At 37.7% G+C, this 26,424-nt stretch overlaps 1 protein-coding gene across 1 annotated transcript; it reads left to right on the top strand.

Moving 5' to 3' along the window:
• LOC135680887 (putative RNA-binding protein 46) lies at positions 1 to 25,242 on the top strand. Its single transcript, XM_065195107.2, has 9 exons — positions 1 to 856; positions 7,620 to 7,788; positions 14,984 to 15,194; positions 17,574 to 17,739; positions 18,608 to 18,697; positions 19,903 to 19,998; positions 20,359 to 20,461; positions 21,435 to 21,509; positions 21,921 to 25,242. Exons 1-9 carry the CDS (start codon positions 113 to 115, stop codon positions 22,118 to 22,120), a joined length of 1,854 nt encoding a protein of 617 aa, XP_065051179.1. The 5' UTR covers positions 1 to 112; the 3' UTR covers positions 22,121 to 25,242.
• The last annotated feature ends 1,182 nt before the right edge of the window (positions 25,243 to 26,424 follow it).

The raw sequence follows: 26,424 nt of genomic DNA, 5'->3' as shown, positions 1-26,424 counted from the left end.
AGAGTTGACTTTAGACAGCAAGTCAGTTGTCAGGGTTGGTATTAAGAATCTCCGCGTGTTGATACGGCTGCAGAAAACACAGAACAGAGGCACGGGAAAGATTACAAGAAATATGGTTGTTAAAGTGTCTACAGATAGCGACTCCGATCAAGATATGTCATCGTTGAAGGGAGAGCAAGTGGAAAGAACAGGCAAGGACGCTGTTGCCGGTGCCCCGAATGAAAAAGCTCTTCTTGAGTTGATGGAGCAAACTGGTTATCCAATGACGCAGAATAACGGACAACGGCGGTTTGGCCCACCGTCGAATTTCGTTGGACCAACTCCCACACGTGGATGTGAAGTTTTCGTTGGCAAATTACCACGAGATTGCTTCGAAGATGAGCTAGTTCCAGTATTTGAAACTGTAGGGAAAGTTTATGAAATGCGTTTGATGATGGACTTCAACGGTCAAAACAGAGGGTATGCCTTTGTCGTATATTTCACGAAAAAAGACGCTCAAAAGGCCGTTAGAACTCTAAACAACCATGAAATTAGAAAAGGCAGATTACTTGGTGTTTGTCAGTCTGTTGATAATTGCCGACTTTTCGTTGGTGGAATACCGAAGAAGGTGAAAAGAAATGAAATTTTGGACGAAATATCCAAAGTTACTGATCATGTTATTGATGTAATTGTTTACCCATCTGCAACAGACAAGACGAAGAACCGAGGTTTTGCCTTCGTTGAATTCGAAAATCATAGAGCTGCAGCCATGGCAAGGCGAAAGTTAATGAGTGGAAGAATACAGCTATGGGGGCATCCAATTGCTGTTGACTGGGCAGAGCCCGAACAAGACGTCGACGAAGAGATTATGGAGCAGGTATTTGTTTCATTTGCCATGGCCTAAATATACTAGAGATTTCTCATTAGGGACCTGCGATGTGATTTCCAGTTAGTTAACCTCGCGTACGTTTGGTAATAAACCACGGGAATCAGCAGCGCTAACAAGGTCCCACTGCGCTGTAACTGTCACCGCGGCATCGCGTATTTGTACGTTTAGTTATTTCTATTCGTTGATAATACCTAATAAACAATACGTTTCAGCCCCCAGGTTGTATTAATACCAAGGCTTATTAACAGGACTAAATTTCACCACTGAACTGGGAAGTGTTTCGTGTTTATTATCCCCTTGAATGATATCAAGTAACATCACATGTTTGTGCAATATTTCTTGTAGAAAATGGCCATTGACTGAGACCTCGTGCGCTTCCGTGTACAAAGGTCAGTGAAATGCCTAAAGCCATTCAGTAGTGAATATCCGGCACAAAGCGGGAAGGAACTCAGAAATCTGCTCTCCTCTTGCCAATAAATATCGATATATAACACCTGGAAACCTTTTTTTAATTACCTCAAGCTGCATTCACCATATGACGATTCTCCATCAAAATAAAAAATTGTCATATATAAATAATGTTATTTAAGTTGTAAAGGTATGGGATGTTGTCGTTTCCAAATAAAACAGCAAAGTTAAAAACATGTGTAGCATTCCCAAGAAAACCCCAGTTTTGTGATGGGGACACGATTTTCATAATTTTGATTTAATTGAGCAAATTTCAAAATTTTTCTGTTTTCCATTTTCCAAATTTTGTCAAGTTTGCTTCCAGTTTACAAAGTGCAAAAAGTTATATTAGAAACTAAGGAAATGCCTTAATTTTCAGGTTAATAGATTATTTAGAGTTTTTATCAAATTTGTTAATCCAAAAAAAGTAGATGGGAGATTCAATCTTCATTTGAGTTGCTCCATGTGTATATTTCAAACAATCCAAAAACAGAAAACTAAATACACAACGAACTTTGAAATACGTAATAAGTTTTTCTTTTGAAAGTACTTCTTTTGATCCATCAACACGTTCTTGTGTAATATAGTATTTGATGCCATTATTGAATTCGATTCTTAGTACAGACTGGACCATTCCTGCCATAAAACCTTCGGTTCACTGTTTATGATAATAATTTTTGGAGGCTGTACCAGCAAAATATCAGCTGTCATTATTAGCTTCATTCTTATGAACCAGTCTCGTATCAGAATCATATGTTTCAAACTTTCCTCCCAGTGGAACCTTTTCCCTTTCAATGTCCCAACAAATTTTTTTGTTCCAGCAATAAAATTTCTAAAATATTTGAAGAAAGATTGTAACCCTCGTTCTTCAATTTTATATGAAGAATCTTTGATTTGCTCTTCAATAAGTTTTTTTTGAGTTCACCCAATCTTTTCATTTGCTTTGCAAACAGTAGCTTGATGCAGTATCGCTATTTCTACACGTGATGCAAACAGTTTGTCAGACGACATGAAAATACACTAATTGATTATGATCATGCCCTGCCGTAGACTCCCAAAACATAGCGGAAGTAGCCCGTGTAAACATAATGATAATGACCGAAGTTGTTTGTGATGGGAAAATGTAGCTATATATCTAAATGGACAGTTAAATACAGATTGGTCTGTATGAATTGCAGTTACATGCCCGTTCGTTAAAACTGCCGATTAAATACTGAGGAAGAATCAGCTGTTCTGTAACTTGATTGGTTAAAGCAAGTTTATCGTATACGTTGATTGGCTTAGACAAACCTTCTTGTTTCTGCAATACGATTTGTTCAAGCCCAGCTACAACCCCTCGAAGCATGCCACTTGTACAGTCCCACTGCCTTGAAATTAGGATCAAATAGATTATACTTGTGTCAGATAATGGCCATCGCATAGACAGCTTTCTTGTTCAGTACCCAAACTCTCAAAAAATGGATTTTTAGGAAGCAGTTCGAGCGCTTATTTTAAAAAACATCCTTGTTTGAAAATACCTTGCTTGATTTGCACTGGACATACGAAAGGGTCAAAATTTGTTTCGGTTCAATATTGTTTTGGTGAGAACTGGGAGCAAAAATCCCCATTTTGTCTAATGTATCATGGGCTAATCTTCACCCTAAAAGTCCCGCGACATCGTATTTTAGTTATAATGATCGAAAAATTCCTTTGTTCCTATATAGTACATATCTTCCTTGCATAACAAAGCTATTTTTTTTAATTTGCAAAGCAAACAACACTTTTTTACTGCATCGATAAATTTGTGATCATCATGCCACCACCAGCAATGCAAAGCAAATAAACTGAATGTTTGAGGGATGTTTGAATGTTTCGGGCTCGCTAAATGTATGAGGAAACTGGGATTTGCTGGTTGTTTTGCAGATCATATACATGTCACTGTTTGGAGCTGCTGAACGCTTCCTAAAATGGAGCATGTGGAAAGATATTTTAGTTTCCCTACCACCAGCATCAGTTATAACTTTGTAGGTTGTGCTCTTAGCCATCGCTTTGGGATGTAGAAACTAAACAGTATATGTATATGTATGCTTATATACGATTAACTGGTATCAACACTTTCCAACATGAGCATAAACAAATGCCCTTTTTGCCAAAAAGAATAATCCCTCGTAAGAATTCCTGGCTGCAGAATTCCTTGTTTTCTTTCATCTATCGTAACAAGAAAATTTATGTGAAAGTACACTGTCAGTCATATTTCCGTGTACGAAGAAGAGAAAGTTTGTTAAGAACAGCTAGCAGCCCATGAGCAAGGTAGCCTGATAAGATGTTTAGTACAATGCGGGGGACATAAACTACGTTTAGCACCAACAATTAATCCTACGCAGATTTGTCTTGATTTCTTAAAACAAACTCTTGCTTTTCCTAAAATTTGGGCCATTCTCAGTCAACTTTATTTGTAGTCGATAGTTAAAAAACGTGGCAATGAATTATTTATTGGGGCCGAATTTCGAAGCCAGCCACGCTTGTCTCATGACCAATAACACCTTTGTCCCACGAAAAACCCTGCTGACATCCTTGTCCCTCAGAGCAGAGAAGATGGGTCCAGACAGGCCAAACCACAAGTTTCACGTGACGTAGCATGAGCTACCCGTGCACCGATTTTCTTTTTCTTGGAAATGCTGTTAATTCAAAAGTCTCTTGGTAAATTGTTTTCCTTCCTCTCACTTGTTCTCTTTGTTTGAGCAACATTTTTAACCTTGGGGGCATCTTCGCGCACCAAGAACTGGAAAGACATTAATTTTATGCAATGTTTGTGTACTTTGTGCAGTAGTATCCAACTGAAATGACAAAATGCCTTGGTGGATGTCTATAAGAAATCAAATTTGCATTGGACAGCTTCTTGCGTGATGAAGATGCCCCTAAAAATTCTTTGAAGCTATCAAAACAGTTTTCAGCAAGCTTTACAAATTTTCAACAAGGTCTTAGTTTTTGTATTTTTTTCAATTGTTCCGTACTTTCTTTTTGTTGTTAATTGCTTTTTTAACCGATGGCAGCTGGCCGTAAAGGTGGTGCTCTGAATATCCTTGATGAGTATCTTCATATTTTTTCTTGACATGCTTCTTAATTCTTCTTGATTACTTTCTTCCACTTCCGAATAAATCCCCGCACCTCTCCCTCTTTGCTCCGTCATTTGCCCCAGAAATGCCCCTATTTTTCTTTACACCCAAGTTATTATTGACGTGGTATCAAAGCTTCACGTTTTTGGAGCACATTGTTATAAAACAACTTTTGAAAGTGTTTATAAAATGAGTTTTCAAGTCCATTTGGCTGAAAATGGTAGCTTAATTTTTCTGTAACACAATGAAATAAAAAGTAGCTGTAAATTCTGATGTAATGGGGAGCTAAAAGCGATTTGAAAACTCAACCATTTGAGACGAAGAATATCATCCCGCACAGCGAAGAATATTTTTTTCTTAGTGGACAGAGTGGACAGAATACTTTCTCGAAAGCAACCACCTGACTACAGCAGCTGATGTGCTAGCATTTCTCAAACCCGTTGGTTATTAAAATCATTTCCTCGGATTGCTCGTCTTCGCATTTTTTAATCCAGCTTAATATTGGCACATTATTGTGTAGGATTTTCGCCATCTATCTTTGAACAGGCGTGATCTTCTTTTTTATTTCGGCAGTTTTTATTAGGTGAATGTACAGTTGTGTATTTGCGCGTTTTACTGCTATCGCGGTCTCCTTTTATAATACCATGATCCGGACAGCTTCGTTTGTTGACAGTAGATGCTCGGTTCGTGGTTGCCGGTCCGTAAGATTCCTGTCTGCATAATTCCACATCTATTTCTAAAAGATATTAAAGAATAGACGTCATTTCAACTGCAGAGGATTGGATTATCGAATCAGTTCAAAGACCACTTTATTTCTTTCAAATTGTTCTTCATGAGCTCAAATATCTGGAAATCTAACGTACAGCTTTCGATTAATAAAGTAGCAAACGCCAATAGATATTCATGATAAAAAGGAAGTGTTTCCACGATGCTGCAAACACAAACTATTATTCAAAGTTAGTTCCAACTTTTATTTTTAAGTAGCGAGAAGTTGTTTATACCGACAATTCACTGATGTACTCCAAAGACTGAAATAAAACTTTTTTTTGGGGGGGGCAGCCCTGGTAATAAACAGCCATATTTTATAAAGCAAAAGTATGCCCCCCCTGGCCCCCCGCTATCTCGGTCCTCGCTGTACCTATTCTCTCTGACCCCTGAGCCAAACATTTTCCAAAAAAGCAAAACAAATTAGAGCATGTCATGGATGTAGTAGCAGAATTTTTTAGTCTTGATATCATCCCTCGCAATCGTATGCTACACGACTCAATTTTTGTTTCTGCTGATTAACGAAAAGCTGAAAAATCTTCTACTGCCTTTTTTCAGTTATTACTTTTCTGCAAGGCAGCAAAAACAACTCAAATCGTTTAAATAGGCCTTAGCCCCCATATGTCGGCGTTCACACAGTTATGGAATTTTCAGGCAGTGTTGTGTTATTTTACAAATCAGCATCAGGTCTTGCATTCTGGAGCCTAATGTTTGACATAGGCCTGACTCTTTATACGAGTGATTCTCTCCGTGTTTACATAAACACAATTTATTGTTTCTCCAGTTTACACATGACAAAAAGTGTTTTTTCAGCATGATCATAAGGCAATCCTTGTTGAAGCATATTTGCATGTGTTGTTTTTAAAAAAATTCCATTCACTATCCCGCTCTAATGAAAACGGTAATACACTGTGAGGATTAGTGTTACCCCCGTGTGTTTAAGAAGTGATACTGTACTTGCTGAAGGAGCCCCCCTGTGCTATGCAGTTATACTTCAATGTTTAATACCTGTCTGTCGTCATTAACCGTAATGTGAAGAAGCTGCTCAAACGTGATTGTGGTGGCCCTAAAAGATACGCTGGTTAAAATTATAATAGAGTACCGAAGTGATGACGTCATAAAAATATATTTTTAGAATTTTTAAAATTCGTTTCCATAACCTCATAGAGTATCATAAAATACCTCTAAATCTGCAAAATCAGTTAAAGGTATTACGAATTGGCTGAGATATGGCCACATGAGCACAGAATCTTGCCCCATCAAACCTCTATAATTTGGTCTTGGATCATAACTTTATGAACCAGGCCAGAATACCAGTAATCCGTTAGCAAACTTTAAACCTTCCATTGGCCATATCTCGCCCAATTTTGAGCATATCTAACTGATTTTGCATATTAAGAGGTATTTTATGCTGTTCTTTCAGATTATGTGATCAAATCTAAGAAATTCTAAAAAATATTTTTGATGACTTCAAACTTCGGTACTCTATATCCTCGAAGCGATTGGGTCCCAGAAACCCCAGTCCAAAATAGCTTTCAGGGACCTATTTTAAATGGACCTATGTTGAATTTTATTTAGTTTGCCAAACTATGTAACTGAACCGATTTTCTTATTTGTTTCGCCATTTGTAGCATAGTTTTTAAGTTACATTCGCCATTTGTTTTTAGTAGACTGGACTCCAGAATCCTAGTCTAAAAATTGCATTTTCTTTCAAACATTTTCGTTTTGTTTAGATCGGAACAATGTCTTTATACTGTTGCTAATAGGAGGGAAAAACTGTGAAAAGATTGGTAATACTTCACTAATATCAAGCAACGTTAAGACTCGCCAAGTTTAAGAACAATTTTGAAAATAGAGCCTCAAAGTTTTGAAAAATTGTAAGACCAGCCAGTTTTTTTTGTAAATAAGTGTGTAGCTGACTAATTAACTGACTGCGTAACACAAATTGCTAATTTAAATCATATAGAAACATTATTACAACTAAATTATCTACTTCACGAAGAGTGAAATGACAAAAAACAATGATTATGTTAAAGAAATTATAAAACAATAATTATTCTAGAATTTTGTTCTTTTTATTTCTTTTTTATGCTACCTAGCGCTCGAAAGTAGCTTTGGGACACCAAGGAGCTATGCTTATCGAGCAGTGTCTTGTCTTTTCCTCTCGGCGTGCCAAGCCTCGTGATTCCTACGCCTGGAATTACAGAGAGCCGGTGAATCTCCGTTCTAAGTATCTAAGAATCTAAGTAAAAGTTTGGTCATGCCAGGGACTAGAACCATGGACCCTTGGGTCTGTATAGTCTACGAATCTTACCAATGAATCATCCCCACATCTTATCTAAGGCAATTGAATTTGAGTTATTTTCGTATTTTACTAGTTACTTTTCGTATTCAAAGTCCTATTAGAAACTGCATATTTACTGCTGTTTTTTTTTGCTTTAAAGGTGAAGGTATTATATGTGCGAAATTTGCTGCTAGACACAACGGAAGATACGATCGAAGAAATTTTTGGACAATATGCTGAAGTTGAAAGAGTCAAGAAAATCAAGGATTACTGTTTCGTGCATTTTGCGACAAGAGAAGGAGCCAGGAAAGCGCTTCAGGCCATGCAAGGTATTTTTTTATCACGTTAGACTTTTCATTTAACTGATTTTCTTAATTACTAATCAACCTTGCTTGAATCAAGCCTTTACACATAGATTTGTGGTTACCCTGTCTGTCGATAATCAGTGTAGAACAGTCAATAATCAATGTACAATACAGGGGATTTACTTTACATGAAGAAAATTAGTAGATAAATTTTGGACACGCCCAACGGACCTTGTTTAATAAGAGTTTGATTTAACTGACGTAGAAGAGTTTCTGGTAAATTAACCGTGGCCTCAGGGTTGTCAAATGGCTCGGTTTTTCCTGTGATCTGCCGTAATCGGTGTAACTATGTTGTCAGGTCGTTCATGTCCAGGCAGATCTTTTTGCATGTAAGAGGGACGGTTTATAGGGCACTGTTGACAACTGTTATCTTCAACCGATAAGAATTGTTTCAAATATTTCGTTTCATTTCTGGCAAAGGTTCATTCATTTTCATCCAGCCCGCTCAGTTTCACCGTTGGCTCTCTCTAATCATTAAAGTTCATGAGATAATACCTCCTTGATTGGTTAAAGCTTTCGATGCCGTTTGCTGCTGTGTAATTACAAATCAAACTTTAAGTTTCTTTTGATCAGTGATGATAAACATAATTGCTCTTCTCTCAGAGATTTGAAAATCACAATTCATTTGAAGGGACACAGTTCTCAAAAGGCAACTCTCTAGAGCTAAGAAGTCATCTTGAAACGTTAAAATAAGTGGAAAGGTGCCCGTTCGGGGTTAAAAAGTGACTGTTTGCGAAATCTTGTAGGACCATGATGCCCCCCTCCTAATAAAATCTTCTTGTCAAACCCGCCAAAAGAATAAATGATTTGCTTGCAATGCCTTGCAAATGTTCGAAGAATAGATAGAGCAAATATAGGAAGTGATTGCACATTCTTTTATCGATGTCATTAGTTTCTGGTCATCCTTTTATGTTCCAACACTTTTTGGAAAATTAAAAAGTCTGGGTGAGAAATATGTGCACAGTGTCGCATTGAAGTTGATGCCCTAGCCTGAATGGCCTTTTTCATTCTCCAGCCTTTTCTGTGATGATTTATGTAACTCCTTGTGTTTCTTCAACTTTCCTACCAGAACCACAATTTGACATTTACTCCTCTGTTGTTTAAGACGAAATGAGAAAAGATTCAACAATATCACAAAGACCCCATCTCTCATTCGCGCTGTTCTTGAAAGTGGCTTGGCCTTGTCAAGTATTGCAATGAAGGCTTCTTGTTCGTTCAGCGCGTATCATTTTCTTGCTAATGGGGTGTTTACATAGACCTGAAAACCATTGGCTTTTAGGGCGTCCTTTATGTCAGCTCGAGTGGATTTTCAAGGCAGAAGGGTATCCCTAACAGCTGTTGATGATATTCTTGGAGGCAAACGATGTTGTGATCTTTTGAGCAAGTCGTTATGTCAAAGGAAACTTACGATTTATGAAAGGAAAGGCAATGGCACCTCCTTTGGTCACTCTCTCCATTCGAAATCATTGACTTTATAATGACACGTGCCAGATATTGTGATAGGTTTAATATTTCATGGATAGATTCATTTTTAACCAACTTTTAATTCTTTATGATATATTAGGCAACGGTTTATTTTGCAGAGCATCAAATTCTAGCTTTGAATGGTCGGTTCTAGCAACTGTGAGGGTGTGCCTTTGCCATCCATCCACCCAAAAGCGGATTGGAGTTTTAACTGGTATCTACTCGTTGATTTACAAAAGCGAATAGTCCAGTTTCGCCTCTTGGGTGTATGGGTCTAAACAAGCTTTGCTTACTGGAAGTAGTCTGTGCACTAGAGCCCAGGCTGTTCGTCTTTAGGACAGTGACGGGAATGGTGATAATGAAATGAAGTTTGGTGCGCATTGTTTTAGTTCGTATGTACTGCCACATAAAGTTTCAAGAGTTGAGATAGTAACCTTACCTCAATGAAATCTTACCTCAAACTCTACTCTGATATACGACTGTTTCTATAAAGCTCAAAGCCTCCTTTCCCTCAAAAAACTCTTTTATATATGTTGAACTAATTGATCATTTTTAACATTGGTTTGAAGGTATTTTACATTTGCTCCTAAAGGGTTTGTGCTTTGACACCCAGGGAGAAACCGCTGCATGGAAATCTTGTACATCTTTGGTGAAAATCATGAAGTTCTCTATAAATCATTCAATTTTGGTAGAGATTGTACATTGCCCCTCGGAACCTGCCTTTAATTTGTCGACCAAAAGACAACCATTGATAAAAACCCACCTGTAATAAATAAGACTTAAAGGTGAACTGACACGCAAAACTATTTTTTGATATAATGTAGAAAACGATGCATGGAATCTTAATTTTAAGTTTTCGATTAATTATTATTGTCCGTTTTGACGCAATTCCGCTCTAAATTTCATGAAATTATCGTCGAGTGTTCGACCATTGTCGGCATTTCATGTCACCCAGTGCGTGTGACGTCACAAACACCATGTTTTTATTCTTGAATGGAAATCACGCATGGACTGGACAGTTCAGTTCATCTTGTTCAATTACTATTCGAGGAGATCTATGTAGCCTTTGATCCAAGATAATGAAAATTCGATGCTAATGAAATATATGAAGGATATGTGCTGGCTGGTACTGCGTTATATTAGGAGGGAATTTATATTTGGAAGGAATAGGCACTTTTAGCTGCTCGAAGAAATTCTTAATTCTGAAGTCAATCATGCGGACGAATGTGGCAAATGTAAGAATCTTTTCATTTTATCATGAATCTAGCTCCTTTTCGAATAAATTCAATATATATTATTACTTCGATATACATCCATATAAATCATGTACGTTATTTTATTTTGGGTTTGCAAACTCATCGGTTCACTCGAGTTACAGGAGGGCAGCGGCCTGGGAGTTGAAAATTTTACTAAGTTGTTTTCCTGCAAATAGCGACTCGATCGTATCAGGTTCTTAACCCCTGAAAATTTTTCATGTGATGGAATAAAAAATATGCCGAAAATGAGTGAATTAAATTCGAAATATTTACTGCGTATTTGAAGTTAACCATGATCAAAGACCGAAATTAACTTTGGGGGGGGGGGATGGGTGCTGATAAATTAGTCTAACAGCAGCCGTATTTAACAAAATAAAAGTATTTTACTTAGGTTTCCAGAAAATAAAAATCCTGTCAATATATTTATCGCTACCTTTATTGATATGTTGGCCCGCCACACACTGGGTCCTGCAAGACGGAGGAAGGGCCCCAAACGCGTTGAATAATACGATATTCTTGCAAATCTTATTTATGAAAGGGTTGTAAAGGAGTCATAATCTGTTTTCTAATTAGGTTGCCAAAATGGAGCCAAAACCTACTCAATTAATGTATCGATGCTCATCTGCAAAGTCATAAAACTACGGCCTTTCAGACTGTCGTGTTGCTCAAGTGATGTGAACATGGTGTTTGTGACGTCACGATTATGCGGAAGGCTCGGGCAAACTCGTCCGTGCTCGGAAAATGTTCGGTGGCTAACTTTGACGCTCAATAACTCCTAAACTGTGTTGAATATTAAAAAATGATAATGTATCAGTTATTTATGCTCGATATGCTTTCATTTGAGGTCAAGTTAATTTTGCGTGTCAGTTCACCTTTAAGGTGATGTATTAATGCAAAAACGTCACTTTAGAGGATTCTGCTGCATGTTCAAAGAGAAAAGAAGCCGGGGCGATAAAACATGGTAAGAGGATTTCTCAGCCTATGTCACTGCGTAGCTTGTGGTTGATTGGATGCTGCGTTGGAATGTGTCCTTGCAAGTAAAGGTCAGCGTTTGCGCGCCGACTGGATAAATTTCATTTCTGGAAAGCGGGTGGTAAACCTAAGGTACTATTGAAGTCGAGTGCAGAAGACCACACATCTTTGAGTTTAAAATTCTGGTTGGCAGATTGGTCTTCACACTGATTAGTCCTGGTGACTACTGGAAATGATGACGACGGCTGACTTGTTGATTCGCGTGGAGTAAGGTCATTTCTATTGTAGCTACAGTAAAACCCTCATAACTCGAACCTCCAACGGAACTATGAAAATTGTTCGAGTTAACGAATCGGGGGCTCGAATATATCTCACTCTATATACGATGTCTTTCTTGTGCCACCTTGTCCGTGCGAGATCAGCGATATAGCCCCGTCCGGACGAAATCCTGTCTGTCCAACAACATGGCGAATTGGCATATTTTATAATCAAGTCTGTCCAAGGCCTAATTGGCACTGAAGCGTTTGGAAGACCTGAGTTAGCAAATCTCTCTGCTTTTACCAAATTATTTGTCCACACCAATTGGTCAGTATGTAAATGCGCCTTCAAATGTCTCCACTGCAAATTTAAATTCTCTCAGATGTCGCAGCTTTCCATCATCGCATTTTATTGTCAAATAAACGAAATTATCTACGAAATATTGTTTTGTAAAATTACAATTATTTGCTGCACAGGCCCAGGCACATTTCACTTTTTTGTCAACTGTCGTCATGCAAATTAAGATATAAAAAGGTGTAATCCTACAAAACATTTTTCCTCATAGTCCTTAGACGTTAAAGAATCCGAAAAATTCTTCAATTTCAACGCGTCGAAAAATGAAGGTGTCCTTGGAGTGAAGCGCTAGTTCCAGGCTACCTTGAGTTGTCGTTGTGATCTCCGTCATGAATCATAAGATCCCTGCTGACAAGTCTATGAAAATCTACCTGACGTATGGTTTCTCTTCAGAGGGGAATAAAAATTTAAGACGCCTCAGTTCGAAAGCGAAGGGCCATCACGAAAGTTTTTTAGGAAAGGGTTTTTAAGCTCACACTCGTGTGATTGTCTTAAAAAGTTCTTTCAACTTATCCCCATTTTAGAGAGTGTTTCGCACCATCATGATGAGTTAAACAGTTTAAATAGACTTGGTTCATTTGCATCTACAGGTCCTGCCCCGGACTCTCAGTTTCAGACTGATTTTAAATTCGGACCTTCGCTAAGGTGGATGTTTTCCTTACCGCCCTTGATGGTCCAACTTAACGGGATTCAACCGTAGTTAATCTTAACCGGTTACCTCGACTGATGTGGTATCTGTTGGTTTGTGTTCCTGCTGCCATCCACTCTGGACATATGGATTATCACTTGCTTGTGCGATCTACCATGCAAACACGAGCAATGGTGCTAAGTCTGAATGACAACACCAGTGACATCATCAGGCATTCAGCTGAATCGATATTGACTCACATTTGTGGCTATCTGCATTTCCTTGCGATTTGCGGCACATTTAGGTTATGTGTAAGTCTTAATCTTTTCCCATCGGGGTATGTACCAAATCTCTAGATCTTCTTTGTTTTTTTATTTTTAGAGCCTAGAAATGCAAGTAGTCACTTGTAAATCTTTGAATGGGCCTCCATCTCCACTTTCTATAAGCAATCACCTAAACATCTTTGCAAACGCTCATCCTTTGATAGGGGATTCTGTTTGCACACTGTTTATAAGAACACGTAAATTTTTGCAAAGCCACAATATTTTGAAACATATTCCCAGCCTATAATTGTTCTTAAGTCATTCTTAAGTGATACAACGTGTGAATTTGGTAAGAATCTAGAGTATAAGTTACAATACAAGCTTGAGTTTTATTCTTCAAACTTTTTGCATAAAATTCACGCTGAAAAATCTCAGTTGGATAGAGAGTCAAACTGTTGATTGAATTCAAGCCTGGCTATAATTCTAAGTTGATTCTTAAATTCCCCTAATCTTGAGACTTAAAATTATTCTTAAATCTATTCTTATGAAATCATGTCTTTGGAGGTTTGGGTGTCTATCGTCATGGATAGTTGTTAGAAACTGCAATATCGAGTATTATTACAATCGGTTCAAGTTCAGCTACACCTCTGCACAATCTGCTGAGCCCTTGAGCTTAATGACTTCTCTTTGAATGGGTAGCTACATTCATACTAGTTGGCTACATTACTCGTCATAGGCACAAAATATTGTTTTTTGGCTGTTTCAATTTGTATCAAGTGTGACCGTTGCCTCCTTGTAGCGTACGTGTTACTTGCATCTTTTAGTTTTTGCTGCAGGGGGTGTTTGTCCAACCCTTGCCCCCTAGCTCTCTAAAAGCTGCCACTGGCGCTCAGACAAGTCAAATCGCTCGTTATAAATTAGAGAATTAAAGAAAGACACACGATGCCAATGACCTGGATCTAATCATGCATTGGATTTGCTTCTTGAGGCATTTGTAAATTAGGCTCCATTTATCGCTAGTACAGGGCAACGGTTGAGGTAATCATTAGTCAAACTGTTGTTACGGCCAACGTAAAGTCGTCAGAATCTAGCCTCATTAAAACTTGCATTCCTTTACCAACCTTTGCTTTGAATAGAATCTCATCGCGGTTGACACATTACGGGTATGAACTGGTGCTGCTTGAATCTTACCTAAGTGATGATGCAATTTCTCAACTCTAGCAGCAATTCAAAATCTTCTCAACTGCGCCACTACCCTTGATATCCTACACTAAGCTCCTACGACCATCGCTACCTTTGAAGATATTTTCTACTGTAGAGATGCTCATCCTACGGAATGCCTAGCAGCCACTGAAACATGTTCCCCTTTGTTAAATATAGTCGTCATTCAGTAGCCTTTAAGACAAGAGCCAATGACAGCCCTTAGTGGTCTTTTGTCATTATGTAAAGCCTTGTCTCTTCTATGGTGCATGTTTACTTTAACAATAAAACATTAGCCACAGTTTGAATGCACTGCTAAATAAAGGATCAACTCAGAGTAATTACTTCAGTTTGCGTTGGTTCTTATGTTGATCATTTACTTTTTGTTTAATCTCATCTTCGCAATGAAATACGAAAGATTATCCTCATTTAGGCCAGCGTAGGCCTGTTTCATTTTGCCGGCGTCGCTACAATTTTCGGCCTATTTATACTTAAAGCCAGTGTGAAGGTCACTTGATAAAAAAAATGGTAATAAAAAAAGAAACAGGCATGTAAAGATGCACCAAAATTTCTACACTATCGAGAGCAAATGGAAGTTTCGTACAATTTAAGTGGAAATCATTTTGTTTTATCTGACAAACACCAGAAATCTTTTTATTTTGGTAAAAATCTCGCACGTTTTTGCAAGAATAGATTGCCCCATCCATTATACGACAGGTTACACTTTTTTGACAGTTAAAATTTATCATTGCTACCAATTTCAGGTCGCAAGATCGACGATGCAGATGTCGAAGTTACGCTTGCGAAACCAGTCGATAAGGAGCATTACAGGCAACAACGGGCATTGTCAAAGCTCCTGCAAATGGCACAAAATTACCAGAACTATTCGGTGGTACCAGAAATGCCTGCATCTCCCTATGCATTTGGGGGTCAATACCCTTCAGGCATGGTGTACCCACCCGGATATGCCCAAAGGTAAGAGCTACTTGTTTTGTTGAACTTAGAAAATGCCCAAAGAGCAGAAATCTGGTTTTGCGTTGAAATTGTGCAATCTCATGACTGGCTGCCCCTTCATTTGATTTGGTACTTTGAACCCGAATAAATGTGTTTGACGCAACCAGCAACATGTGACTGATTTTAATTAATTTCGCCTTAGCATTTAATCCGTTTGAGAAAATCAGCCGAAAATATAAGGCCATGAAAGTTCCGGTTTCTACATCCCAAAATGTGTTTGTACGGTTAAGTCCTGTTTAAACTATCCAGTATTTCATAGGTGTTGGTTGAAATGATGGATCGTTCAAGAACCGTGTTGGGTCACCCAACTTCCATGTTTCAAATGTTGTTCATGTCAGACTCGTGATAGTTCAAAAATATTAGGTGCTTTAAAAATGTTGGTTTACCAAACGGGGTTAGTCTTTTTCTTGCGTCTGCAATTGGCAAATTCCAAACGTACTCCCCGAAAATTCTCTAGTTCTGCTGGGCTTTTCTTTAAGGAAGAAGCCTTGAATTTTTGACAACACCAACAAATATATCTTTAGGGACGTTTTCTGGTAGCCGTTTCTAGACCGGTTGTATAACTGTACCTCTGCAATGAAGATCTCTAAGAAAGCTATGTTTCAAATGACCTTTTGCGGGTTTTTCTGTCTTACTTTCTTATACATGGCCAAATTTAAGCTTGCCCTCTGTATCTAGCCATAGAATTTTTGGATTACCCCCCATTAGCCAGCTAAGTACGAATTTCTTGGGTTACTGCCTATGGAATATAAAAGGAGTCGTGAAGAATTGAAATTGTATCTATGATGTATTGTGTAATAGTGTATTTTGGCTGTGGGAATAGAATCTATCAGGACTTGGGATACCAATGAAAGAAATAGGAATTAAGTTCACTCGCCTTTTTTAAAAGAGTTTTAACCAAAGCGAGCGAGGTTTATTCTTAAAAATGGCTTTGAAAAAATCAAACATTTTGAGGCATACTAAAGCTTTTCGTCCGACACCTTCGACCTGTGTTCTGACGTTTTATACTCTGAAGAGTGTCAGACGAAAAGCTTTAGAATGACTCAAAATGTTAGCTCTTATTAAAGATATTTTTAAGTTTCGCACCACCAAAAGATTATTTGAAGTTTATTTTCTGCGATCCAAGCGATCTCAAAATACGCATACCTACGCCCGGTGCGCGTGCTAGCATAACGGTCTCTAAGCTTCCAATCTCCCATGTAAACGTTTTCTGATATAGCTGATTGGCTTTCAATGCCTGTCATAAGTCGACAATCTGGCGTGCTATAACCGCAGGATGCTCTTTCTCTTGTCTCATTCAAACTCTGGAGACACTTGCTTCTCGGTGATCGTTTAAATATTTGACGAAGTTGATACCCAATACAAAAAAAGCCATCTTCTTATGCAATGTAATCCCATTTTATGATCTTGATTTTCAAAAGCCACAAAACGCTCTGGTGGTACAAGCACTGAGTACTCGGTAGCCGAGAAAACGAGTAATTTGTCACTGAAAATTAAAAGGGATCGAGGAGTAAGTTTACAGAAATGTTCTGGCTGCACAACGCATCATGGCTTTTGCAAAGTCTGTGATGCTTTATTTTCACCCAAATTCGAGCGGTCTTGTTCGCAGAATGCTGTACACCAACCAGCTATAAGTAACACAGGGTCAGTCACTGAAAGCGTTTATGTCAGAATCGAAGGAAAATTATTTTAGTTTTTAACAGCGGTATTTTCGTAATTAGCAGTGTTGGCAATAGCCGGATTCCACAGTATTAGCACCGTCTTCCGTCTTTGCTGACTAAAGCTTGCGCAAGGACTGGTCGCGAGTAACATGCAAGATCTAGCCTGCGTCACAGACCAAAAACTTCCGTGAAGTTTTTTGGCCTGTGACGCAGGCTAGCAAGATCGAGCTGCTATAATGTATCTTAACTTTACAGGACAGCATGTTGTCAGATGTTTCATAATCTGTATGTACATGAGCAGACAACATATATGATGTGACGATTTAGAGAGAGTTCATATATATCATGTTGCACAATATTGCTGAACAATATTGCTTTAGAACTGGTCTATTGACAAGCTTTCTACGAATTGACAAACCCAATTTTCAACATCAGTTATATAAACTCCAGACTTTGTCCATAGAACTGACATTTTCTGCGCGGAGTATTTGATGCAAGCAATCTGCCAAAGAGAACCACAATCTCGTTCATACGAATCTCTTAGCCATTATGTGTTCTTCAATCCAGGATATTCTCCGAAATTTACATTTTTCTCTTTTTTCAAATGAACAGTCGGGTTTTGAACCGGGCTACCAAATTCCGGATTCGTATTAACGGTGTTCGTTTTCTCTTGCTCTAGGAGCCCAGTTGGCGTCAGGCCCGTAATGCGGGGCCGTGGTAGAACGGCAGCCGGATCAAGATCCGCAGGCGGTCGGGCCTATCTTCTGAATGGATTTTTACCATCACTTACCCCAGTTTCTCCGGGCTATGTCAATGGTCCTAATTACCGGATTCGAAGGCGTCAGGTAATTTAGTTTAGAGATGAAACCCTACTTAACAGATAAGGTATCAATTGATTTCTGTAGAAGGCTTGATTAAACCTGGAAATTTCACATCATTTCCCGTCTGTTATCATGTCTTTTTGAGCTTAGATTACTTTTAAAGCCATTCGACTGTTTACTAAAGTCTTGTTATTCTGAAGAAGTAGCTACTGTTAAATCCGACCAATTTTACTGTTTTTAATAATCAGACAATGATACTCAGGCAAAGATTGATGTAACTTTTGAAGAAAAATGCAGGCCAGAGGCTCCTAAATCGGAAAGAGGGGAATTATTTTTAATAAAAGGATAACATTTTAAGGTTTTTTTATAAGAAGTGGGATAGCACTTCAAAATTAATTGAAGTCGCACATGTACAGTTTTTGTGAAATACAAATTGGAAAACAAACTAATCTTGTGGGTATGGCTTGACCAATTTGCGAAGCTTTAGAAAAAGCAAGCAAGATTTTAGCACTAGAGCAAGATTTGAATGCATCATTTTACTATAAACGGAAAGAAGATTTTCAGTTCCACTTTAATGTGATTCCTCCAGAATGCACCTTCTAAATATTATCGAAATATGGCCAATAAAGAAAACATAACTGGGGAAACTCTAGATAAGATGTTGAATCTGAAGAGCATTCCTCAAAGCTTTCCTTCTATCCAAGCCCAACTTTAAGCAAGTGTTAGCGTTCTTATCTAGTTCGAATACAGTCCTTAACTTTTTAAAAATTTTTAGTGATAGAGGTTGATTTTTACTTGTGCTGTAAGCCCGTTAGTATTACCTGTTTAAATCGACACAGTTTGTATTTGTATCTTGAGATCTCTTTCTTTACTTTATTTCTTTTTGCATTAGGATGGTTTGTATGATTTGATACCTGGCATGGAGTTGACACCCACAAATCCTTTGACTTTGAAACCAGAAACAAATCGTTCACCAATCCAGGTAATTTTTTTAGCTGAATTGTCAAAGAAGCCTTAAGTTGCCCTGTGACTTTTTCATTGAATCTAAAAACGACCTGACCGTATTTCTCGTCTCCTTGTGCTTTACTAAAAACAGAAAAATCCAAAATCCAATTGATATGGAACCAACATCTAAGATCCGGTTTCATGTATTAGGCAAAGCAAGATCATTTTCTGCCTTTGTATTGTAAAGGCAGTCGCATCAGACATCATTTATCCAAGTATTAATAAAATCGCATGTACACCACACATATGGCGTTCCTTGGTGACCCAGCCAAATTACAGGTTATTTTCTGCCCTTATGTAAAGGAATCTCTCTTAGATGAGATTTACCAATGGATCCGTATTGGATTTCCAGACAACCACCATTTTCAACATCACGAAAAGACCTTTATTCCGATTGGTCTTTTTGTAGAACTTTCATTCAATGAAAGTTGAAAGTGCATGCGCAATGAAATTTGATTCATGAATAATGAGCAATCTGTCCATGCAGATTCTGCATTCGAAATAGTATAACGCAGTTTTCAATTACGCGGCACTGATTGGTCAACTTTAGGCACGCGGCACTGATTGGTTAACTATACCGGTCTTGTGCTTGCGTTTTTCTGATTGGCCTATTTCGATCCACAGCTGGGTATATATTTTTCATCATGTTATTTCGGATCCTTATTCTGACGTTTTATGCTCTGAGGAGTGTCAGACGAAAAAGCTTTTAGTTAATATGTTGTGAAATGTTTGCTTTTTTCAAAGCCATTTTCAAGTTATGTACCGCCAAAAAACTGTTATCGATTACTGTTAGAAAGGCCCAATCATAGACAGAGACGTAGGATGCATGTGGACAGGGGAGGAGCACGCCTGTTTCTACCTATTAGAAATGTAACCGCGCGTATAATTTTTCTAAGGAGACCCCTGCAATCAATTTTCGATTACTGTGTTGGAATATCGTAACTGGTCCATAACCTAGAAGCTCATCTGCAAGCACTGCAAGTTTTTCAGTAAATATCTATTCTATATTTAAAATAAATTTAAGTATATACTCAGGGGCGGACGCTTAGTGAAATATTGGGGGCAAGCCTATTCTTTTATTAAGGTGGTCGCCCCCTTGCCCGCCCCCCCAGATGTCCGCCACTGTATATACTGCGTTTTGCCAAATTGAGCCTGTCTTAATGTTTTCCATCATGTACACAGCTGCTTGAGGAACTATGCCAGAAGAACAATTGGGGAACGCCCATTTACACTCTCCACAGCACTGTCATTAGTGACGGCCAGCTCTTCCTGTATAAGGTAAAGAGTTAATATATTCTACTTCAAACATTAATTTAAAGCCAGAAACCACTGTCTTGCAGGTTGATTATTAGCCTCATAAGCTAGATAATTTAAACACAGGTATATTCAATACAGAACGTTAGCTTTAAAATCAAAAGTATTATTACTATTAATAATGCTAGGACTTTATGTTGTGTGTTATAAGCAAATCCTTCCTTAAAGCAGTTCTGCAGTTCTGCAAGGAAAGCTAAGAAATGTTATACCTGATATGCAGCTGCCATCCCCAGAACCCAGATTCTTAATGTCTGCGGTTTCTTTCCACATCCGTTCTTTTGAGTTGCCAGACTTTTAACCTGCTTTAACCTGCTTTGAAAATAGGTCACCTTGCCTCTTCTTGGCACCACGTACCAGCCTCCCAAGTTGTGTCGCACTTTGGAAGATGCAAAAAGATATGCTGCAGAGTATACAATAAGCCAACTTGGTATGTACATTTGATTTTGAACTCAGATTCGTTGCGAAACTTCTGTTTGTAATAACAAGCTAAAACATTTTAAATTATTAAAAGTTGTCACGTTGACTGTTCAGTCACGCCAGCGGTAAGAAGACACCGGTCGGAGAGAAGATAGCGAGTCAAGCATAAGTCAAGACTTGTTTGACCCTCGTTTATTCTGCATTAGCCTTAGTACGTTTAAGTTATCATCTAAAATATCCCAGAGTTAAAAGACGGTACCAATACAACTTGGAACCCGAATGACTTGAATTGATTCACCATTCCTCTTGAACCTTCCTCAGTACATTTCTATTACCTCTATTACTCCTCGATTCCCCTCTTTTACCGGAGCCCCCAGAAGGCTTTAACTTTCCTTCACTCGAACCATTCCCCTTTTCCAATATGCTCGAACATTCGCTAACTTTAAGATTTTTGAGTTTTTTTTATACTGTATTTTATCAAACTCTACCTGCTTTAGATGTTACATTGCCTTGTTTCCTGCGTGACATAGTTTGTCAGTTACTATAATGTGTTTTCAGTTACTATAATCAATTTTTACCTTTAAAAATTGAGATGGCGCCAAAAATAAAAAAACCAAAATCCTGGATGTCAATGTTGCTTCCATTGGCCTACAACGATAGAAATTCAAGTATTTGTGGATGCAAATACTGATTTCTCTTACAACTTTTCACCCTGGATACATTTTAACCCGGCTAAGTGGGAATGATCTAAAACGGATTAAAAACGGGTCGAAGAAAATTGCCGTTTCCATTGACTCACTTTAAAAACATATAACTTTTAACCCGGATATGTTTTAACCCGGGCTAATGGAAAGGCTGCCTTAGAATCGTCCAAATGCCAATGTTCGTGGCACTGATGTGCTGTCCTTGTGAACATAATCCCATCATTTAAGTGTCTAAGCGTTTTCTGACTTTTCAAATCTCGTTTTGATTTTAATCCCCAGGTGAATCAAGTACTTCTCCACAGCTTTCCCCCGTGGTAACCACTGCTCCTTACCAAGTTCGTGCTATTGCACCAGGTACGATGAAAAATCTTTTCTAATTAATCTTAATTAATCTAATATATAAGAAATCTTATTCAACAATCATAGCCTTTGCGTTTCCTATGACGAGTCAATGGTTTGAAGAATTTCAAGGTTTAATTTTTTTTCAAAATATATCAAACCTGGCAAGGGATTGAGAATTTTTGTCCTAATTACTTCGAGGGACAGGAAGGCCCACACTTTATGCAGTATTCAGCACCACTCGCTATGTCAATTGTGTTATGATAGCGGTCATCACCAAATTGACGTTTGCGCCCCGCTCTTTCTCTCAAAAAAGCCATCTTTGTTCTAACCCCCTTTTCTATAATATCCCAAGCAGTCCGGGTTTTAAGAGCTTTACGATGACTCGCACAACTCATTTTACTTAACGCATTGTCGTCTTTCAAGGTCTTGCAGCTGTAACCACTTCAAGACCAAATGACGGCAACTATCCAGCAGGCTATGCACCAATTACAACTGCACAGACAATGGTAGCCAAAGTCTCGTGGCCCGCAGGAATGCCCGCAGGACACGAGGGAGTATTTGGAAATTTTGAGTATCCAGAGCAAGCTGCATACGCAACACAGAATGTCTATTCGCCTTACTGAGGTAATATTTATGCGTTCTTAAATTCTCAAGGACATTATTTGAATTTTTTATATAACTACTCCAAAGGGATGTATGTTTTAGTGTAAAGATATGCATTTGCATTTGATAATGGAGACATTGTTACGTGGCAAGTCCAGATTTACATTGATAATTTTACTTTGTGTTTGTTTTGCCATTTGAAAACGGGGGGAATTTATTGTTGATGCTCGTTGACAAATATATTTACGTATTTGGTCTATTGACCCATGGATGTTATCTTCCTCAACGGTATTGAAGAATTGGCAAAAGTTCCTTAGTTTCAGCATAATTCAAGAAGATACAGTCAGCTTATGAGCTGATTCTAAAACCATCCTTGTACTTAATTATAAACTGATAAGTGAATTAAAACTCAACTAGTTACTTGATCTTCTGGATCCGGATCTTCTCGTTTTGAATGGCACTGCAACCAAGAGGATCCTTTTTGTACTTATCAGTGAGGCAATATTATATACATTTGGCTCATTTTGTCTTGGGAGCCTATTTTGCTATGTTGCATAGCCAAATAGGTTGAGAGAATTAGCCGTTAGAGTAAACAAGACAGGATTAACCTCCATTGAAACTGTAGTATTATTACATTGCCAGGATGTTGAATTTCATTCATTTGGAGTTTATTTACCATTTTTCTTTATTTGTTAAATTATTTTAGCTTACATTTAGGTACTATCTACGCGTCACTCAGTGGTGTTCAAAACTTTAATCAAATTAATCAGACAAAAGCCAACAATTCGATGCTTTTATTTGGATTCCCCAACTTTGTTCACCATATATGCTTTTTATGAATCTGATTTTCATATATAGTTTCCATCATTTTATACTTTAGACACAAAATAGAAATGCCATAAGTATAGCAACGGTATCCAGTTTCCTGTATTTCTAGTTTTCCAAGCGCTTTCTTGTGTCAATCTCTGCCCCCTCCTTCCCCCACCCCCTGTGATCAGTTCTTAGTCTCATTTATAACTCGTTTATGTTTGTCTCTTTTGTGGTTGCCTCTTACTGGCTTTGCCTCCTTTGAAAGTGACAGTTTAGATAGTCTAGCCTATTTTAATAAATGACAAAATAATGCGAATAAATTTGATAAGAGCTTGAACACCACTGTACTTTATGCGTAGGTTTTTTGAGACTTTTAAACTGCGAGTCAGTTAAAAATATGTTGTTTATTTCTAAGACATTTTTGCTTGGAATTTTGAGTGGTGAGACTCTTCGTTATTAGACTTTTGAGATATTTTATTACATAGTTTATAAACTGCAGAGTTTTTCTTGACAATGTTTGGCCGTATTATAGTGTATAAGATTTGTAGTTGATACCAAGGACAAAAAGCCCACAAATTGGCAAAATGTACTGTGATTTTTACAATCTTACGTAGCTGTCGTCTGGAGGGTATGCTAGGCCACTAGATTGGGGAATTTTTATCCGTTTCTATGATTATGATGCTAATTGATTCCATAATCTAAATAGAATCGTGTGCACAACGAGTGAAAAAGAAATTTTTACGTCAGGTTAATTTTAGAGCTAAATTACAATCCCCATTGCTAGAAACCTCATTTTTAAAATTCCTGATAACCCGAACTGTTAATGCATTCACTGCATTGTAAACTTGAATCGATCTTCCCATCGACACAATAGTAACATAAATGATCCCTTCAAGTCACAAATTGTTACGATAATGATACAAATTATCCCATACCCTTCCAGATATAACAAAAATTCATCAAATTGTTTTGCCAATTGGCTTTTGCCCTTTATATATAACATTATTTACTTTATAAATTTTGAACGTAGCAGAATTTAAATATTTCTCTGAAATATTGTGAGTTATTCACTTTTCTTCTTGCTGGTTGAACAGCCTCAGATATTACCTAGAGTATTTTCTTCAACAGCTGATGTATTTGTCACTTATTGCCGTTATTATTGTTAATATTACTATTACATTATTTTTCACATAAATCTCAGTATCATGGTTTATTACGCATCAAGTAACATGTTCGTTCTTTGAACATCATACCCTTTACCATGCTCCTCCACAAGACCCCTATATGACTAGACGTGCCAGGAATTATATCCCTGTGCAGGTAAACAAAAGGCTCCTTGGAGGGACATATTGTCACCTTACTTTCAGGACTTAACTAATTGCTAGTCTAAAATTTTTTAGTTCTTTTCCAAATAAAGTGTTTTCATCCAAAGAAGTGTCTGCATCCAAATAACGATTTTTTATTCAAATATAGTATTCTAATCCAAATATAGTGTTTTCACCCAACCTTATTTCGAAAATGTATTGACTATCTTCGTAGAATCTTTCTTTCACATTTGCCATATGCACGAGGAAACGTTACTTTCCCACGAAAATCTTGAAAAATAGAAAACTCAAATACTACTATGAAATATTTTTATTTATTGATATTTGCTTTTTCTCATTAGAAATCCTTCGAAAAGCGATTCGTTTGTGCTTTCCCGTAGAGTCCATTCAATAATTTTTCGATCGTCACCACTAACGCACAAAAACAGGCTCGACTTTTACTGTGTCAAAAGAGTTACCCTATTGAAAAGCCCAGGAGATTTTCCCCACCACCGTTTTTGCCTAAATAGATCATCCGGTATTTTTGCAATTCACATCACGAAAAATCACCACACGTAATTCAAAGAGTATATTTTTTTCGTTATGCCCCACAGTTCAGCCTTTGTTGTTTGATATTTCAACGCTACGTGGTGTGGTTTTGTAACTAAAAAAAACAGTATGTTCGTCTGTTTTCTTTACTTGGAATCCTCGTATTCTAGCACCCCCTCTCCCTAAAATTTTATAGTAGAAACAGAAATATTTGTTTTTACACGCGTTTTGTTTACATAGCTTTCTACTGTGTAGGCTTAATGGAAAACTTGATTGCTGGACAACACGTAATATTCCACCCCTTAAACTTTGAGTAGATTTATATAGTATTTCGTTATTCCAAGTGTTATTCAAGGGGGTCGTTAAGACTGAGACTTGAAATTTTTTGCCGCTGTCGTTTAAGAGTATGTGTAATACGAGCTGGTTTCTAAATATTTTTGCTTGGGATTTCAAAGAGAATTGTTGTAATAACTAAGCTATATCGTGACAATTTCTTCACCTCTTCTGCCTGGTGTGTTTCGCTGCCTCTGGTATTGTTTGATGGCATTACAGTCAATATCTGATACCATGGCGTAACGCAGTCGAATCGACTCGAATCATCAAAAGTTAGTCTAAACAGAGATAAGGAGACCGAAATTATGAAGCATTCAAAAAAATCAACTTTGGCTTTAACTGTTTTCTGGTATAGTATTGATATTAAAAAGAACTTTGTATTTCATTTTCACTTTCCATATCACTAGAAGCTGTTCGAATGTTTTTATATAAATATGCAATACTTGCGTAAAGGTTACGTACAACTTATATTGTTTAATATGAATAAGTGGCAATATGAAGGTTACCTCTAAATTTCGCTAATTTTTTCATTTAGAATGAAATAAGAATGCAGATATCTCATAACATGGTTAATAAAGAATATTAAACCGTAAAGTCATTTCCATTAAACACAACGTATAAAAACTCCTTCAAATGCCCCTTCGAATAAATGCTTCCGCTAAGCTGAACCCGCTTGGTTGAGTTTAGGAAACTGATAAAAATTTGGAGAGCTAGAATTAGTTCAAAGCTACGCAAACTTCATCCACTGACAATTGTCTTTGAAAACACATGAGTTTCAAAGGTTGAATCGGTCACCCTCCCTTCCCCCACCTGAGGTTATGCTAGTCTACTGAAAAATTATGTAGAAGATGTAGGTTTTTCAATGTAATTTGTCTGATGGTTACCAAAATAAAACTATCAATGGTGCTCTAAGACAAGATGTATTCAGGGAAAAATTGAAAGCTACAGGGTGCTTCGGGTAATTTTGGCAAGCGATGCAAGTGCTGACCATTCCTCCAGCGAGAAGGGGGGAGTCCAAATGTGCCAGTGATTCTTTTCAATCATGGAATAACGAGTAATGGCAAAATGAAATTACACCACTGTGCTATATTGTAGCTTTCAAGAAATCCCTATAATTTTCTTCGTTCCAACAGTGTCTCACAACAAAGAGCTCTGAATTGGTACTTCGTTAGGCAGATCTCAAGGGTGAAGTGCTCACACAAAACAAATTGGCAAAAAACAACAGAAAAGTTATAAACTTGTTCTCGGCATCTACGAGGAGAGCTGAGCCCCCAGCACTACCTTCATGGTCTCTCCAAACACCTACCCCAAAACAGTTGTGGCAGTGC

This window comes from Rhopilema esculentum, chromosome 18 (genome assembly GCF_057945365.1).
Source record: "Rhopilema esculentum isolate cy_ngs chromosome 18, ASM5794536v1, whole genome shotgun sequence".
Classification (NCBI taxonomy): Eukaryota; Metazoa; Cnidaria; class Scyphozoa; order Rhizostomeae; family Rhizostomatidae; genus Rhopilema; species Rhopilema esculentum.
Note: the sequence above shows the minus strand (reverse complement) of the source record. Positions and strands in the feature narration are given on the sequence as shown.

Bases quoted from the DNA above. Each gene is read 5' to 3' on its own strand.
- LOC135680887 (XM_065195107.2), top strand. From the start codon at position 113: ATGGTTGTTAAAGTGTCTACAGATAGCGACTCCGATCAAGATATGTCA. The intron at 7,789-14,983 runs GTATTTTTTTAT...TACCAATTTCAG, and splicing joins AGCGCTTCAGGCCATGCAAG to GTCGCAAGATCGACGATGCA. The intron at 17,740-18,607 runs GTAATTTAGTTT...TTTTTGCATTAG, and splicing joins ACCGGATTCGAAGGCGTCAG to GATGGTTTGTATGATTTGAT.